This window comes from Pipra filicauda, unplaced genomic scaffold, assembly GCF_003945595.2.
Source record: "Pipra filicauda isolate LSUMZ 115617 unplaced genomic scaffold, ASM394559v2 scaffold119_size3216105_pilon, whole genome shotgun sequence".
Classification (NCBI taxonomy): Eukaryota; Metazoa; Chordata; class Aves; order Passeriformes; family Pipridae; genus Pipra; species Pipra filicauda.
In genome coordinates this window covers 1,726,744-1,744,954 of record NW_024103651.1, presented here as the reverse complement: position 1 = coordinate 1,744,954, position 18,211 = coordinate 1,726,744, and the positions used below count along the sequence as shown (strand labels likewise).

General features: G+C 39.5%; 1 protein-coding gene across 11 annotated transcripts in view; it reads left to right on the top strand.

Annotated features, from left to right (window-relative positions):
- Positions 1-18,211, top strand: part of CELF2 (CUGBP Elav-like family member 2) — a 456,142-nt gene that overhangs the window by 382,590 nt on the left and 55,341 nt on the right. For all 11 annotated transcript variants that reach the window (XM_039386308.1, XM_027728230.2, XM_039386268.1 and 8 more), the window contains 2 exons: positions 2,940-3,074; positions 13,556-13,635. In XM_039386308.1, the coding sequence (XP_039242242.1) occupies positions 2,940-3,074; positions 13,556-13,635 (215 nt within the window). The remainder of the gene's footprint in view (positions 1-2,939; positions 3,075-13,555; positions 13,636-18,211) is intronic.

Below are 18,211 nucleotides of genomic sequence, written 5' to 3'. Positions count from 1 at the left end.
AGCCCGTTGTCTATTTGATTCTCAAACCTTGCCTGCCTGACAGGTAAGAATTCATTTCACAAAGGGAGAAGTGGCTGACCAAAAATGCAGAAACAGATCCTGGCAGTCAGTCTTATCGAGGTGGAAAAGCATTCCTTTCTCTGTATGAGAATATATCGTTAAAAACTCTTTCAGCCTAATAATATCAGATGTTCTATCAGATGGAGTGAAAACATGTAATTATGATCTTGACAATTGTCACTTTAAATGTTTTTTATGCTGGGCCCCTAGCCAAAAAAAGAATAGCAATTTTCTTAAGCTTCAACACTGATCAGCACTGACTAATGGCCCTGAATGCAGAGCACGTCATCATATCAATATGTTTTCTGTACTCTGAGCATTCTCATGAAATCTGCATTTTTAAGATGTACAGTACACAGGAGCTGGATGTTTAATTTACTATAAAATCACCCTCAAGCAGCAAACCTGCAAATCATGTTAGTTAAATGGCATATTTATAGGTTTACCAGCGAAACCAACGGAGGCCGGTGGGGAGTTTGTTGCCTGCTACTCTTTGGAAAATTAAAGCCTTCTGGTTGCATCTCATTTCTTTCGGATCTCCATATGAATCTCTTTGGTTTGAGTCTTTGTCCTGGCACCAAAGCAGGACCCAAGGGACCTCCTTTGGGATGCTGAAGTAGGCATTTGTTCAACTTAGCCAGCAGCTGTTTTTCAAAGAGGGTTGGAACCTAGTCACCCTTAGGGTAGACCTGCACACTGTATTTCAAACCTAAAATCAACCCAAGTTTAAACTGGCTGGTACTGGCTGACACACAGACAGAAATTAAGAGGTTCATAACACAGAGCAGAAGGCAATGCTTGCGCCTGTGCTTGGCACCAAGGCTTCGATCTGTGGTGTGGAGAAACTCAGTCCTGGCAGCCCAGCTGGGTCCTGTGTCTCAAAATCTCTCCTGTACCCTGCCCATAGTCTTTGGCTGTTGTTGAGGGGACAGGCTGGTCAGGGAACTTCCTCAAAAAGATTGCTCAATGCAGTATAGGAATTGTAAAAAGCCAAGTTACAGGCATCCTTTCACCAGCAGAAGTGGCTGCCTAGGCTCCTCTTGTAGCTGTGAGCAAGACAATTCGGTTTTCCCATCCTTAAAATAATTATTAACAGCATCAAGGCCAGTTATGTATTATGAATCAGATGTAAAGTTTCATAATAAGACATAAATATCCCAACTTGTTGGTCTTATTTGCAATCACGCATATTCAGCTCCTGATCTGTACATAACTGGCTCATCCCGTGCATTCATCATTTTTTAACCCTTTCTGGAGGGTTCACCTGCATGTGGAACCTCAATATAAAGTGTGAATGAAAATGTTCAGTCTTGAGGAATCTGCTGAGGAAAACATCTTCCCCTGGGTATTAAATTCACGCCAATTTTCTTGCAAGCTTTTAGAGTGAGAAGCTGGGGTTGCAGGGGCTGATCTCTGTTTTGGATTCTGAAAAAATGCACAGTTTTGGTGCTTGCTTGCATAAAAGCTACAAATACTTTTTAAAGTCAGCAATTTAAGGAGAAAATTACTTCAAACACTTGTCATGATCAATAAACATGAACCTCTTCTTGTTATTCTTGAAATTATTAAATACACTGAAAGTGTTGAAGTATAACACAAATAAAATCCTAGAAAAAATGGACGCGGTTCCTTCTTCCTCAGCTGCAATTTATTCCATTTGACAAACTCATACTAATACAGGAGACAGAGTTGGAAAGCAAGGGAGGATTCATTATTTTTTTTTTGTAAGCCCAGAAATGAAAATACTTCGTTACAAAAATAATTTGCACAATAATAGAAATAAGTAAGTGCAGTGCAGACTCTCTGGAGAAAAGCTTTCCTTCTCTCTTTGCTTCCCCACAAACCCTGACAGTCTGCTCATTAACAGGGAATTGGATTTACATGCCATTTCCAGAGAAGAAGAAAGCACTGGTGTATGTACTGTATAATAAGCACTTTAGATTTTTGGTTTAATATAGATGGGTGGGTGCGTTAACATTTTTAAGTCTTTCCAGAGTGAATTAAGTTTTGATGACCTCTTTCATTTTTGACAAGAGTCCCCAGCTTTAGACCTGTAAATTTGAATTCGATTAACAGGACTGTGTGCATCCTGCTGCAGCAGTCCAGCTTGTGCTGGTTTTGGTGACAGTGCAGGCAGGAAATAATCTACCAATACTTCAGGTAAAGCACCTTTTTCATGGGTATTTTTTGCAAACTCAGCATCGTTATGAATCTGAGGGTCTTCAAGTGATGTCCCGGGAATATGCCTTGTGTCCTCCTGAAGGGGAGAGGGCTGTGGCAGTCTGAAAAAAAAAAAAACAGCAGAAAAATTTAATGCATTCTTTTTCCAGAGCAGTCAGTGCACATCTGCCTTTCCAGTGCTGTGCATTAAGTTGGCAGAAATTGAAAGCTCAGATAGGAGCTACCCTCTCAAAACATTTGTCAGGAATATTTTTCATTAGCTTGTATCATTACACGCAAAATCCCTTCTTCACCCTCACTCCATCATGATTTCTTTCACACATGAGAGGGGTGAGGGAATTTATCTGAATTAGAATCTATGCAAAGATATCTTTAAAAGTCCCTCTAACAGAGGATGCTTTCCTTTTAGAAGCAGTTATGGGGAGGTGTATGCAGAGTGACTAAGACAACCAATTAATATGTTATATAAACAGCAAGCACCACTAGAAAAAGGAGAGAGAGAAAGAAAAACGAGATATTTGGGGTGGGGGGAGAAGGGGGGAAGGGAGGTTGTAAGTATAAAGTGTTTGCCTTAGGACTTGTCTTCAGTTACAGAGCCAGACTCACATGACTGGAGCTTGGTTTGATGTGGTAATGAAGCATTGATCACAGGAAAAAGATGAAATGGCCTTTGCTCATTCATTATTTTTATCTTCTAGCTGTGGAAGACAGAAAATTGTTCATAGGAATGGTTTCGAAGAAGTGTAATGAGAATGATATCAGGGTGATGTTTTCTCCGTTCGGCCAGATAGAAGAATGCCGAATCCTTCGGGGACCGGATGGGCTGAGCAGAGGTGAGTGTGCAGCCTGTAAAGTCTCTTTCCTTAAGTGCTAATTGGGAGCTATATGTCACAGCCAAGGTAGGCAGAGCCGCTGTCTGCAGCGAGAGGTTATGCTGTAATACGTCCCACGTGATGAAGTTATCCACATGAACTTTTCACAGTGACTGAAATTATCACCTTTTATTTCCAGTGTCAGAAAGGTCTCGGTGCCAACGTATTAACTTGTGTTATCACCCTGTTTGTCAGCTGGAAAGGTTCCTTTGCACCCTGAGAAAACACCCTCAGTTTTCTGCTCTCACAAAATCAAAGTTGCTTCCCTGACCCCATTTCTGCTTTGTAGCACAAGGCCAAAATAAAAAGAAAAAGAAGTCAGGACTGTAAATGACCGCTTAAAGGTCATGGGAACTGGCCCACGTTGTAGCACCATCTATCTCCTCCATTCCTGTGTTTTCTGTAACTATATGCAAAACATAGGTCTGCTGTAACTGAGAAGCAAAGAGGTTAGCTTGAACTTGAGAGCTTTGTCTGGACAAAAGTTTGTAAAAAGAGATTTCAAATCTTGTGCCTCTACCGCAACTCAAAAACCAGGGGAGAGGTGTTAAGCAGCACCATCAAGGGTGGTCAAGTGGGCGACCTGAACTTGGAAACGAAATGCAGCACAGACTTCAATAGCCAGTGGTCCCTTTTGAGTGCAAAAGTGCCTTTTGGGGAAAGGCCTTCTGAAAACATATTGAAAAGAAAAATAAACCTATATTGATGACCCAGAGTGCATATTAACTCCATGGTATATGGACCTGAATTTATTCTCAGACCATGAACCTTCTCAAAATGTCAGTGCCAGAGTTGCTGAGTGGAAAAGAAAATAGGGATAGTCCCATCTGTCAGTGCAGAAGGATGCTGTGGTACCTGCCATAGCCATTTAATGGCACAGGGCATAAAGTAATTTTAAGTGTGGATCTGTGAAAAACATCACTACTATAGAAAAAAAATAGAAAGCACAGTTTATGCATTTTATTACATTTTCAAAAGGCACAGAAAAAAATAATAGCACCCATTTTGCATATAGACGTGGATATAGATTTAGAATTCTTTCTTTGCTTTTGTATTTACATGTTTCCAGTAGGCTATAGGATCCACAGTATTTGTGCATGGGTTGTTTTGTTTTGTTTTGTTTTGTTTTGCCCAGTTTCTTTAAAATACCTATAAATTTCAGCAAGGGAAGTGCAGGTATTCATATATTTTATGACACTGTTTGAAAGAACTTACTGTACTACTTCTGAATAATAAGGACTTGTTGCAAAGACACTCTGGCAATAAATAGAGAGTCCCAAGAAAATTATGCACTTACATTTATGCTTTGTGATCCCCACACTTTTTGGGGCTGGGATGCAGCAGTCCCTTTAGGCGAGGAGAGCCTCGCAATGCTGGCTTTTGCCTTGGGGAAGATTAGGGGAGGGGTCTGAGGTTGGTTCTTGCAGCTCAGTAAGGAATGTTTACTGATGGAGTCGAGTGAAGCCATTATCTTTCTAAACCCAACACTGTGGCAAAATAAGTATTTCTGATTTTCACTGATTTCATTGTGTAAGTAGCACAGGGAAGGGGTGATGGAAGACACAAGTGGGAAAGGAGCTAATTAACTGCTGAAATAACAAGATCTGCGCATCAGATGTTTTGAGCCCCAAAAAAGATTTAATTGACTTGTCAGCATCACCCAACAAAGAAATAGATCTTTCCTGGGATCCACAAAAATCCCGCTGCACACTTGCTTTTATTCAACACACTTTGAGTATAGCAGGAGCATAGAAAAGCTAATTATGAAATCCAACAGAGTAAGTGAGGTTGGTGGGGTAGTTTTGTTCTGCCATGAATAGCTATCTCACAACAATCAGAAGCTGAGATTCCTAAGCTGTGCAGGGCAGTGTCCTCTGCTGGCCAGCACAGCTGTAGAGTTAATGTGCTGTTCTCTCCTGCTGGAGACTGAAGATCTCAGTCCAGGTAGGTCACACACCAGTAATCGTAGCAGAGCTGTATCCTCTCTGCCACTCGGGTTCATTTCAGTCACAATCACGACTGATATTCTATCATGCCCTCATGCATCATGCCTTGTTAAACTCGAATTGCTTTCTACACACCCATGTTCACACTTGAAAATGAGTTCAGCTGCGCCAACCAGGTTTTCAGGCAGATTTTTATCAGCTTCACAAAACCACCACTCCATGAGCAAAGGCAAAGTGTTGGGAAAATGGTTGGTATCGCACTTGAAATGAAAAGTGGTGAGGGAGATCTGCAGAGGAGGGAGCTTGACTGAAAAACTACAAGGTGAAAAACTGCTTCACTAAAGCAAGAGGGAGAATTTATACAGTTAAATCTTTGTAAAGAGTTCCAATCCTTAATAAGTTTTAATTCATGTTTCTGTTTCCAAGATGTTAATTCCCTTCGCCACAAACAGTATTTGTTTTCCCAGCACCGGTCTGGATGTGCTTCCCTCCTAGACTCAGAGAGGTGAATGAAAAATAGTCACTGTCTTAGGGAAACACTGACCCTGCCATGCCAAAGCCTTTGGGGACTCAGTTCTCACAGCAGTGAGATGGAAATGTGGTCCAGTAAACTCCATTTGGTATCTCTTTTCAGTTGCATAACAAGTGCACATCATGGGATCTCTGGATGAAAAGAGCTTGAAAAGTATCTTCTTGGTATTTGTGCCAGCTTTTGAGCTTTGTTAAAGGGTTCAGGCAAATAATCTGCATTACCAGCAGATAGTTGGAAGGAATAGCTCCAGGTTACACTGCTCAGTAGAGCAGTTTTGGTTTGGGCTGGGTTGTTTGTTTGTTTGTTTGTTTGTTTTTTACTTAGTAAAAAGTATAAAGGTTTCATTTGACTTTTAGACCATGTCTACACTACAGCCTCACTGCTGGTAGAGTAACAGTCTGCTGTCAGCTCATAGACAAGATGTAGGGTTTTAGTTTACCATGTGGCTCCAGTAGCAAGGAGAAATCCTGTCCTGTGGCATCAAGAGAAAATGTAACACTTTGTGATGAGTGTGATATAAGTGCTAAGATAAAGGGAGAGAGGGAGAGAGATGGAACTAGTTGTTTTATTGTAGTTTCTAGCCAAGAGTTGACAGAACTTTAATAAAGTCGCACCGACTGCTGTCACTAGTGATAATGGACCATCAGCATTTCAACTCCAAATTCCTATTGTCAGCTGTTTGAAACTCAGCTGTAAAATGAGACTAAAGTAATGATACAGAGCTCCAGTGGTGGAGCAGTGCATTTTAAAGACACTGAGATTTTTTTTTCCCCTGAGTCATGTTTTTCCCCGTTATTATTCACTCCTACATCTAAGAAATAACCATTGTTTATACCTGTAACTTGTTATATTTCGATCAGCTTCAAGAATAGGCAGCAACCAAAAGGCATTGCTTTCTGAAGGCTTTGGGATAGTCCCTGTGAAATTAGTTGGCTGGCAGAGAGTAATTCCTAGCTGTGGATGGTATTAAAAAATAGAAATACCCTGTTGGCTGTAGAGATAAAGAAACCCAGCAGCCATGGAGGCTGGCCCTTGCTTTAGCAGGGTTTGTGGGACTATCTAAAGAAGCTTGCCACTGCCTGTACGATATTCATTATTCAAAGAGAAGGATTCAGCCTGCAGGGTTGTTTAATCCAGCACTTTCTCTGAAGAGCTAAGTATGCTTTACAAAAATTCATGATTGTGATATCATGTGCTAAGCTTCATTATCATGAAAAAGCAGAAGTGAACTGCCTCAGATGATTAAGATTTTAAATCACTTATTGTAAACGGCTTAAGGAAACTTTCAGACCTCCTGACTTCCAATGCTGTGTAATGTCTACATGACCACAGATGCCAACACAGACAGCCATGCAGTGATAGCTGGAGTGTACAAAAATAACCAGAAATACCCAAGTTTGGTTTGTAGCTGTGCCACTGCTGTGCTGTATTGACCATAGGTGAGTTGGTCTCTCATCATCTCTGTTATCCTGTTCCTTAAAATAAGGGTAGCAACACTCCTCTGCCTTTGTAAAACACTTTTTTTAGATCAGCGGATCGATATCTCTGTATCACTCTAGGAATTATTACCATCTATAATGATGATAAAAAAAATCCTCTTATCCTTATCACAGGAGCACCGCACAGAAAATTATTCTGCTGTATTGCTAAGTGCAGATTTATATATCAGATACAAAAAAGATGTCAACTGGGTTAATAGCATGCACTGAAAAAACCTGCTAATAACATGTAGAGACAGTTGGATATACCATGAAAATTGTGAAAAAGCTCAAAATGCATTTTTCTCCATCTACTAGGCTCCTAATTGTATGATTTTTTAACATCACCAGGCACACAGGACAAGCGAACATTTCTGCAGACATTGATTACAAGGATTGTTTTTTTCACTCTTTCTTTGCTTTAAGAACAGGTTAGAAAAGAGAGTTACACCACGATCAGGCAATTTAATTTCATTAAAATCCATTCTTAACTTTCAGATTCAAGGGTATTCTTGATGAATTAGTAAAAGAAAATTAGTATTTGCATCACAATTAATTGCAGGGAAAAGTAAGTGAGGAGATTTTATGCCTTTTTTTTTTTTCCTCATGGATATTTACTGCTCCTTTCTCAGTTAAAGTACCATGAAGTGCCAGCTATGGGTACACCCTGGATTAGGGGTCCCCTTCTGAGTTGTATATCAGTAAGTGGTGGGAAACAAGGACAGTGGAAGTGCTGTATTTTAATAGCTCTTCAGAAGCACATCCATGCCTTATTTGTTTTGCTGTAATGTGGTAACATTTTCATTTTTTCCAATCATTATGGCACATTTAATTTAGTTCTCCCTTGCTGAAACTCTTTTGCAGCTGGGAAGGAAGAAACACATCCAAGTGACCAACGTCTCTGCTGGCCTTTGGCCAGTAACTACATCTCAGATTTCCATTACTGCAGCTTTGCAGCAATCCCTCCCCAGAGGGGAAGTCTGAAATGAAATAATTTACTAGTTTTTATTCCAGCAAGAGGGTCATCGAGGCATCGTTAGATACTGTGGTCTTTGGTACCCGTTTGATTCTGTGTTTGTGTAAATTCCACTTACTGGAGCCTGTACTCTGCAGGGTGGGTAATTGAATGTCCAATTAGAAATGCTTCGAGGGAACCACGGACTTCAGGAAATTTAAAATCTAGGAAACTGTCATCTGGTCAGTAGTCAAGTCAGCAGAGCTGAAGAGCTCAGGCATGGTTACAGGACATGCCTCTTGTTACCTTTATGTGCCTGATATGCATAAACTGAAAAGCTTCACTGTGACTTTTTCAAAACAATTTCCTTTGGGCTGAATTGTTGCACTTGGTCTCAGACCTGTCGTTGTGTGTCTTAAGTAATACTTAATGACCAAACATTGCTACAATAAACAATTCGATGTCTTAATTTGTAGATTAAATGTATTTTAAACACTAAGACAGATTTTTGTATGATGTCTTTATTAGGAAGCTGTTTCCCAGGCTATTCATTCCTTCAGATTGGTTTGTATTAGCAGAGTGTAGAAAAGGGAAAGTCTACTTTGCAATCTCAGCTGGAAATATTTTAACCCAACTAGAGTTTATTTTTGTCACATTTCAATTTCCATAGCTTTTTATTCAAGCCTTATCTTTTCTTTAAATAGAGGCTTTCATCTCAGAGGATCCCAGATACTCTTTGGAAGAGTATTTGGCAGCTTTTCACTATTGTTTCTTCACAGAAATTGAAGAAAAACTTTGTTTGTGGTAAACTGGGAAGCTGTGGTGCAACCATTCCAGCCCCAGCTGCACAGCCACCACACACAGCACTGTGATTGCTCAGGTGTCTTTGAAAACCTCTTGAGTCTTTTTCTGTGTCAGAATGGTCACTGTATATATATGTATATATTCTTCTTCTTTTTTTTAATTGTTTACACCTGCCATTCTTTCATCTCCAGCACTTTAAAACCATGTTTTTAAATTTCCAAACAATGTCTATGGGTTTTGCATCTCCTTTTGGCTTCACTGAGGGCTTTAAAACCTCTGGTAGACCACAGTAGCTGGATGAGTTTCTTGTGTAGGTATGAACCTTACCTGAGGATTCCATACTTAAAAATGTTCTACTTCACTTGCAGCTTGCAAGTATTGGTGTTGTGTTAGACTGTGCATGAACTGCTGACTGAACATTTCACAACAGTCTAGGAAAGCTTGAGATGAGAAGAATCACATGGAGTAGGAGCTGAAATGGGACAGAGCTGATATTTTTTAAATATTTCAAATATTCAATCACCCAAGCAGCAAGCCTTAGGTTTGGGATTGCACGGATCAAGGAGGAGGCTTATCAAATTTCACACCTTTTTCAAATTTCTTTTTCAGTTTGTGGTGGGAGGGGGGGTAAGGAGCAACCCTGAGAGTTTAGTTGTTCTCTCAACAGAGATGGCAGATGTGATAATGTGCTCCAAAACACATCTCCTGTGACAGAGCTGGGTGCCTGCCTCCAATTCCACCTGCAGGAGGAAATTACTTCCAGCAGCCTTTCCCCAGTCAATTGTTTTTCTGGTGTAGGGGGTGAGAGAACAGCCTTGGAGAAGCAGCTAAAACTCTTAGACCTCCTTTCTCCCTCCCCTTTTGCTTCTGCCACTGATCCCTGACATTTTGAAACCAGAGCTGAAAAGTAAGTTCAAATGACTTGCAGGATGACTATATTTACAGAAGAATCTAGTTTTTGGTGTGACTAGGTAGCTGGTGGTACAAAATGAACTCATTTCAAGGCTTTAGCTATAGAAATACCCCCTTCTCCACAATTTTTCTCCCAGAGAGCTCCATAGCTCCAGTAAGAAGGGAATAATTGAAGTATCGGGACTCAGTGTGGTAGAACAGAAATAGTTTGCTTGTAGCTATTGGTCTGGAAGACCTCAGCCCACGGCATGCCAATCAATGCCATGTTTCATAGGATGAGGTAAGAGGCTACGAAAATCTTTCTTGTTTCCTTGCACCACGAGGCATGAAATCTGATTAGTCTTGTCCTCTTATAATTGTGATTTACAGCCCTAAAGCTGGCAGTGTGTTCCCAAAAGACCCCCTGTGTCCACGCAATACAGTGAGTGAGAGTATGCTGGAAAGGGTTTTCCCAACCCTTTAGAAACATAAACAAATGAAATACAGTTTCCTTGGACGTCAGCTTCTGATTAAATTCTAGGTGCCCAACAAAACCATCCTCCTGGAATGCACATGTACCTCATAGAGGAAAATCAAGGTCCTGCCATTGGCCATGGCAGAGAATACGAGGATCCCAGAGCAGAATTTCTGACCACCTTAATTACAAATGCAAGTGATAGAGTTAAGTAGACCTATTCCTATGATACAGGCTTAGCTCTCCTCTGGTGTGGCAGTCTGGTTAAGAAGGAAAGGACTTCACAGTTCACACATAATAAAATGTATAATATCCCATACTTCATGCATAACATAATGTATACACACACATAATAAATATACAAATTTTGTGTGTGAGCGTCCAGTTTTGGTAACTTAAAAATAACCCTTGAATATGAATACATGTAGCAATGTCTGGAAAGATAGTTAAATGGAAATATAGCTAGAGTTTAATTGGGGGGCTTGATGGTAACCACTGAAGGTCTGGGTTTTCAAATAATTTAGAAATAACTTTGTTTACTGAATTTTTGCCATGGTTATTGAGGTAAATTGGGTATTTACTGTGCAAATGGCCGCTGTCCACTGGTGGGAAGTGGCCTGCTGACTGGAGATAACAAGGGGACCTAACCTTGTAGCCTCTGGCTGGCAAACCCTAATTAAAATGCAGCCCCATCCTCTCTGTGGAATGCTGTTTCCAAATGCTCATATTCAAGCTGCATAACCTCATTCATCAGGCATTCCCCTTGCCCACAGAACAAGTCTCTTTCAAATTGGTACAGAAATCTGCTACGAAGGTCTTTTTGCTCCGTGACAAAGGCAACGGGACCCGTGCAAATGGTTTTGGGCTGAGGAGCGAGGAGGAAGGCTTTGCAGTGTTGTCGGGCACCGAAAGTCCCCAACACCTGAGCTCTGTGGTTAAAAAGAGAAAAAGCTTAAGGGAGGGAAGGGAGAGTCTGCTTTATCTTGAGGGGAATGCAGCCTTGTTTCTCTGCTGATTCACATTTCTTTTGAGACCTGCTAATTGCAACATCTCTCAGTAAGTTACTTACAGCAGAACTACTGGGGAGAAATTGTGATAAATGCATAAACTGTGTCTTATTGATTTTTGTTGACTTTTTACATGCTTCTTATGCATTCGAACCCTCCATTCAGTAATTGTCACTATGGTACACACTCCTGGATAATGAGAGCCAAAGAAGCGAGTGAAGCAGTTTCTTGACCATTATCAACAATATTATTCAAGGCTCTGTATGGGGTTCCTTGCCTGCCCTCCAGTATATCTCTATTTGTGCTCATCCCCCATTGAATTTGCAAGATGAAAAATGAAAGCCCTTGGTGTTATTTCCTCTGTTAATGGGAATAATAGAAATGGTATTAAGAGAGATTACTGTGAGACTGATGGTAAATTTGGGCCTCTTTAATTTTAGTGCACAGCAGCAATATGGAATCTAAGCAGAGGTACTGTGGTTTATTTACCTTTCTACTGCACATTTTGTCTAGATTGCTTTACAGAAAGCTGGTTTGTTACATCATATTCTGTGACAGAAATTTGTTGCTGAACAAGATCACTATAACAACATGTAGTGTGGCTAAACAGTAGTAAGACATCATCAGCTGTTTTGTTACCTAAGAAATACGTGAAGTTTGGGTAAAAGAGTTATGACTTCTGATTTTATGATGCTCACCTATCAGCCGGAGGTATGTAAGACAGCTTAGGTTCTCTTGAATCAAGGGCCTTTGCATTAAAGAGGAAAAACAAATACCACATGATGCAAAAATGCATTGACTTTATTTTCATGACTAGATGTAGTGCTTTTGGGTAATGATCAGGCATTGCTTTCTCTTACTGTTGTTTGATTAAAATGTGAATACAGTCTTGACTTGATAATCTTACCAGGTACACACAGAGCTAAAAAGAAAAGGTATTTTATGCCTCAAATTGATTTGCATAAACCAAACAATCTGTTGCTTGTTGGATTGCAAAATGGTTTATTTTGCCCATTGGCCACAGGGGCAACAATATTGTATTTTTGATGCCAGAATGTAGCTTTCATGCATTAGCTCTCAAATGACAATATGCTTTAGCCTCTCAGTGCTTAGATCTGCTTCATTTGGAAATCTTTTAAGTAGTAATAATAATAATGTTTTGAGGAAATTGAGTGGAACACTAAATTATTCTCTGAAACCTAAGTTCAAACTGTGCAAGGCTAAGGGAGCTGAAAATCAATGCACTTTTAAAGTCATTAGAGATCACAAGTGAAATAAGTCTGTGTTGCTTTAGCTAAGCTTTTAGTGTGCCATGGTATTATTACAAAATCAGCCTGAATCTGCATTAATTTCACAGTCTTTTTCTTTAAGATGCCCAAGGGTGCATGAAGAATAAAATGTAAATCTCAGGAGGCAGTGTTTTTATTAGCCAAAAGGGCAGTGAGTCATGCACTAAAAAAGTTGAACTGTACCATGCCCAGTGTAGGTATGGCCGACAGTAGTAAAAGGGTGGAAAAATAGCCCAGGCATTAGCCTACTGGCTTTTCATTACGATTTAAAAGGCTGAGAAGGAAAAAAAAAAGTGATTTTTCAGGTGTTCATGCACATAGCTTCAGAATTGTTCAAGATGGCGATAGCTTTAGAATTACACTTGTACCTAGGACTCAGAGAAACAAAAATAGTAAAGATTTTTATTTTTGTTATTTTCTTTAATGTTGGGATTCCACCTACATTACTGAATTTTGTCTGAGTCTTTTCACACATAGTCACAGGCTACGCAGTGGAGTTTTTCTCATTCTAATTTGTATGATCATTCTTGATGCATCACAGTAATGTGTGATGTAATGGACCCCTGTATTAAATTCCCAATTCAGCTGTCGGTAATGCCAGTCATTTATTCACAGTTTACCTGCACAAAAGCAAGCAATTGTTAATGCATGGTCTGAATAGACTTAACTATGCAATCCAAAGGCTATGTAAAAGCCTTACTTATTTCAAACCCTGTGGCTAAAGAACAGAAACAGAAACTAAACAACATAAAAAAAAAACAAAAAAAAAAAAAAAAAAAAAAAAAAAAAAAAAAAAAAAAAAAAAAAAAAAACCAAAAAAAACAATTCAAACAAAAACCCTTCACATCACCCATCCCCACCTAATTTTTTTTCTTTCATCTATGGTCAGATTAGCAAGTCAGCACTGTCGATAAATAAACTAGAGAAGTTGTTTATTTTTATGTACTACTGAGAACAGTGTCGTCTTGTGGCCGTTCTCGTAGACTGTGTTGGTTTAACAAGCGTCCAACCCTTTTGTCTTGTTGTTTTTTGTCTTTCCTGCTCCCTGTCCCCTTGTTCCCACAGGCTGTGCGTTTGTCACATTTTCTACAAGGGCAATGGCACAGAATGCAATCAAAGCCATGCACCAGTCTCAGACCATGGAGGTACAGTACTGTATCATTTGCCCTTTCTTTGTTTTCTTTGTGCAAATGATTGCGAATGGTAAAGCCATGCTCTCCTGGATCAGATCAGACACATGACAATCACAGATTTAAATTTTTTACCAGCTCACTCTACTTGTCTTTGTGAAGCTTTATTTTTCTTAATCACCTGAAAGCGCACAATGAGGTGGCTGTGTGGTATCCAAACACAGCTCTCTATCCTGTTTTCAGTGGCATTCAGCAGAAAATAAAATGCTGTGAATACCACTCCTCAGTCGTACTCAGAGTATGTCTGATGAGTAAATTATCTCTATTTTTAGCACACATATTCCCTCGAAGAAAAATCTTAGTTTCTTTTAAATAGATTTCCCAGTGTTGTGATTTGCACTACTCTGAGAAAAAAAACTCAAGAGATTTAACGTGGCCACACTGAGTTACTAGTGCATGTGTTTTTCTGCAAATAGAATCTCTTTTTAACTTAATATAATTTTGCCTTCTTCATGTAGCCAATAAAAATGCTAATGATGACAGAGCATGTTGAAGTGTGGCACTTCCTGCAGAGCACCGTCGTGGCTGGCCCCTCGCAAGCAAGATTCTTTATTCCCTTCCAAACTGCCTCTATGGCCTCGGATTTTATCATGATGAGCAGCTCAAAACTTTAAGCTTGTTCACTTAATGTGACTGTAGCTGCAGGCTAACGATCCGGTCGTTGGAGTGGTTATCGAATGCCACGGCTTGTCTGGCAATCTCAAAACTTTTTTCAGTCTGTGATTTTTGTCATGGTCTTTCAGAATTTTGCACAAAAAACCGCACAAGTATGAAATCTTTACTTACTCTGGATCTTCTAGCTTATCATTGGAGAGTGCATGTTATACTGTATTATGTATACTGTATCTTCGTGTAGTGATGATTTTTCTCAGAGGTGGCATTGATGTTATGTGCACTTGTTTCTTTTTTTTTTTTCCTTTTTATTTCTTTTTCCACCAGGACCTTTCAATTTTTTTTATTTTTTTTTTCTCTCAGTGATTTTCCTTTGCAATGCTCTAGTCTCCCAAAGCATGCTGGGTGCTAAACAATCATTATTGCGTCATGTCGTTGAGCTGCTTTGTGTAACGAGCCAAGGGGGGAGACCAGGGGTGGGAGGGTGGACAGAGGAGAAGGAGCTGAAGATAAAATTCCAGCTAGTGCATGAAACTGTCACTAACTGTTTCCTGTATAGTACAAGTAATGATATCGGCATTGCAAAGCTATTGTCTTTCCAAACATCACGTTTGAATTTGGTTGAGCTTCTTTTATAATCGATGTGTTTTCTTTTCAGTGCAATGCATTTTTAGACCCTGGGTATACAGTTTTAGATGAGAATCTACCAATGAGATGAGAATAATTGAAATTATATTTACTAGAAAGCTGCTGTTATACAGTCTATGCAGTCTGATAGTATATTATGAAAAAACTGCCACTTTGAGTCTCAAAATAATACCTGTAGTAATTTGTCTGCCATGCACTGCTCCTTTAATTCAGATATATATGTTTTGATGGGTTTGATTCCAAGTAAAACGGAAATGTTTATTGGTAATACTGTGTTTTACCTATATTTTCCATGTGTTTTAATGTATTTTTCTGTCTAGCAAAATGAATTTTACACAGCTCTACTTCAGAAGATGGTAAAATTAAAGACATAACACCTCCCAGACAAATTCTCCCATTCCTCTGTTGTATGCAGCACTCCAAAAGAGGCTGGGTTTTGATGGGATAATCCTAGTGTCATTAGTTCTATAGAATCTTGGATCAATTCTATAGACTCTTGGACCAAAATACTTCTCAACACCTTTAGAGACATCATCACTGAGATCTCCATGTAGGCAAGGCAATTCCAAATATTTTGCACTTTGAATATCTGGGTCTTTGTGTCAGTTGAGCTTAGGCTGGGAGTCCCTTCTTGGAAAGAGACCGTACACACTCCCTCTCCATGAGGGAGGGACTCATTGGAGGCTGTACCTGCTGCCCTGACAAGACACAGGAAAATATGAAGGCAGCACAAATTGTTGGGAAGAAAATGGCGCTAAATGATATGGACATACCATGCCATTGAAAGAGGAAGGGAAATGCACCTTGTGTATGTGCTGGAAACCTCCTCTCAAGATAGAAAATGGAAGTGCATAAAACAGAAATCACCCTGTAGGCAAAAAAAAAATTAGATATTGCTCACTTTTGCCAAGACTCCTCTAGCAGAAAGTTAACTTGGGTTGACTGGCATTAAATGTCAACTCTCAGTCTGAAACAGTCATCCTTGGACACTTTTGTTTCATGTTCTTTTGCAAACAAAAGTGGACTTAGGGGACCATGTATAGTACACAATTGCATTTCAACCCAATTACTACAGATTTTTTTTTTCTGATTTCATTATTTTCACTTCTTTAGCACGCATCATTGACCAAGATGAATTTTCAAAGTGGGCTAAGAAAGAACAATGGGGATGTTAAGTCCAGATGAACACGTCATATAATGATACATTCTCTTACTGCTCTTTCCACCTGACTTACTGACCTGATTAAATCAACTGATTTAAAAAATGTAATTGCTGCTCTAGAGTGTTTGCTTTTCTATCTCATTTCTGTGGAGGTTTTTTGTTTGTTTAAGGCATTCAAATGCAGCATCAGTAGAAGACACTAATTTGTTATCATGGAGTAAATTTGATACAACAATAACAACCCTTTTCTCATATAGAGCCACTTGCTAGATATAATTTCAGTCTTCAGAATGTTTGCTTTCTTGAAAATGATGAAGTGATGAAATATAGAGCAGACAGTGAAAAAAATGAATTATAGATTCATAAATTGCAGAGATATTGTTTTTATACAATTTACTGACATTTAAGCATTCATAAATATGTCAGCTGTAGTGTTGAGTGCTGAGCTGCTGAACTGAAAACTGAAATAGCCATATAATATTTCTTCCTTTGATATTCATTTCTATTTCTTTGGAAATAGACTTTATTCTCCTGTACATCTAAGCAGAAGGCAGTAAGTTCCGGTTGTTCTTAACCCGGTGTTACCAAACCTTGTAATAAATAGAAACAACTTGCTTTTTTTTATTAGAAAAACCCGAAAAATCTCTCTCATACTCTCCACCCCCTGGCTCCTTTTTCTTTTTTTTTTTTAAATTATCTTATTTTTAATATTAGTATAAAAATCACTAGAGAGAGGTAATTGTGTAACAAGCCAACTCCTCCATAATCTTTATTTGATTGCTGGAGTGTTATGTATCTCCTTTCTCTCTCACTGAAACACTGAAAGACCTTTTTACAATGAAACACACAGGAAAGGAATTGGAGGTGGAATAATAAATCACAGGTGATGATTTTCCAAGATAATTCTAAAGGAATGGTTTTGATGAAAGATCTTCATACAAGAGATATTGTTATTGTGGTTTATTTCATCATTTCATCTGATGATTGTGAATATTTTTATTATTTGTCCTGGTGTGAGGTTTTTCAGAGGAAAAGGTACATGGCTGCTTTTTGTAAATAATCAAGGACAGGATCTTTTCTGAAGATGTTCACAGTGTTGTGAGGGCAGCCACGGGAAGAATTAGGTTAAGTATAACCCTGCTCCGCATCCCACGCTATACACTTTGTCTAAAGCACTGCTGTGTTTTTTGGACTTGAGTCACTTATCACTCCTACCATTGTGTTCAGATTGAAGTTAGACAAGAAATTAGTATAACAAAGCATGGCGGGTGGAGGGAAGTTATTCATTGGATCCTATGAAGTTGAAAAGCAGTATGAAATGGATTGACAGTTTCTATGACTCATAAAATGCTTGAATTAATTTGAAGAACTGAATCATTGCAGTATATAGTTTGCTTCCTTGATTTGAAAAAAATGAAGACTTGAAAAGTTAAAATGTGAAACATCTCCTAGCATGGAAAAGAAACACAGAGAAATCAACAAAGACATCTTTCATAATCACATCTCGTTCTCTCAGTGACTTTGCCCAGGAATGCATAATTTGAAGTCCAAGGGTAATTCCAGCTTACCTCAAAAGTCCATCTGGTCTTTGACCTCCTACTTCTTCCCTACAGTCCCTCAGACATGGGTGAGGCCTAGGCTGCAGACCAGATCTCTAGTTCTTTCTTACAGCTTCTCTATTTCCTAAGGCGTCTAACAGCCCTCCCATATCATGTAACAAGAGGCTGATAGAAGCAATAGAAGAAATGGTGGCAATCAGGAAGGGGCTGCTATCACCAGAACTAGTCACTTTTGGTCTGCATCCTGCCCTTTGTTCACATCTCAAGGGTGCTTGATACAAAGCGTGCCTGGGAGCGGACCACAGGTGGGTGAATTGACTGGGGGTCCTTGACATGAAAACTCACATCAGCAGCTCACTGATGACGGGCGATGCAGTGAGGCTGCTGCTCACAGTCTGTTTACACAGGGAACACAAGCCAGTGTAGGGCACACAAGCCCAGCTGCACTGAGTGTGACTGCACAGCCAGACCGTGGTGGCAGGGAGGTGTTGGCTGTGTGGTCCCTGGCAGCAGAGAGGTTGGACACCTCTCCCTTTGGCAATGCCTTAAA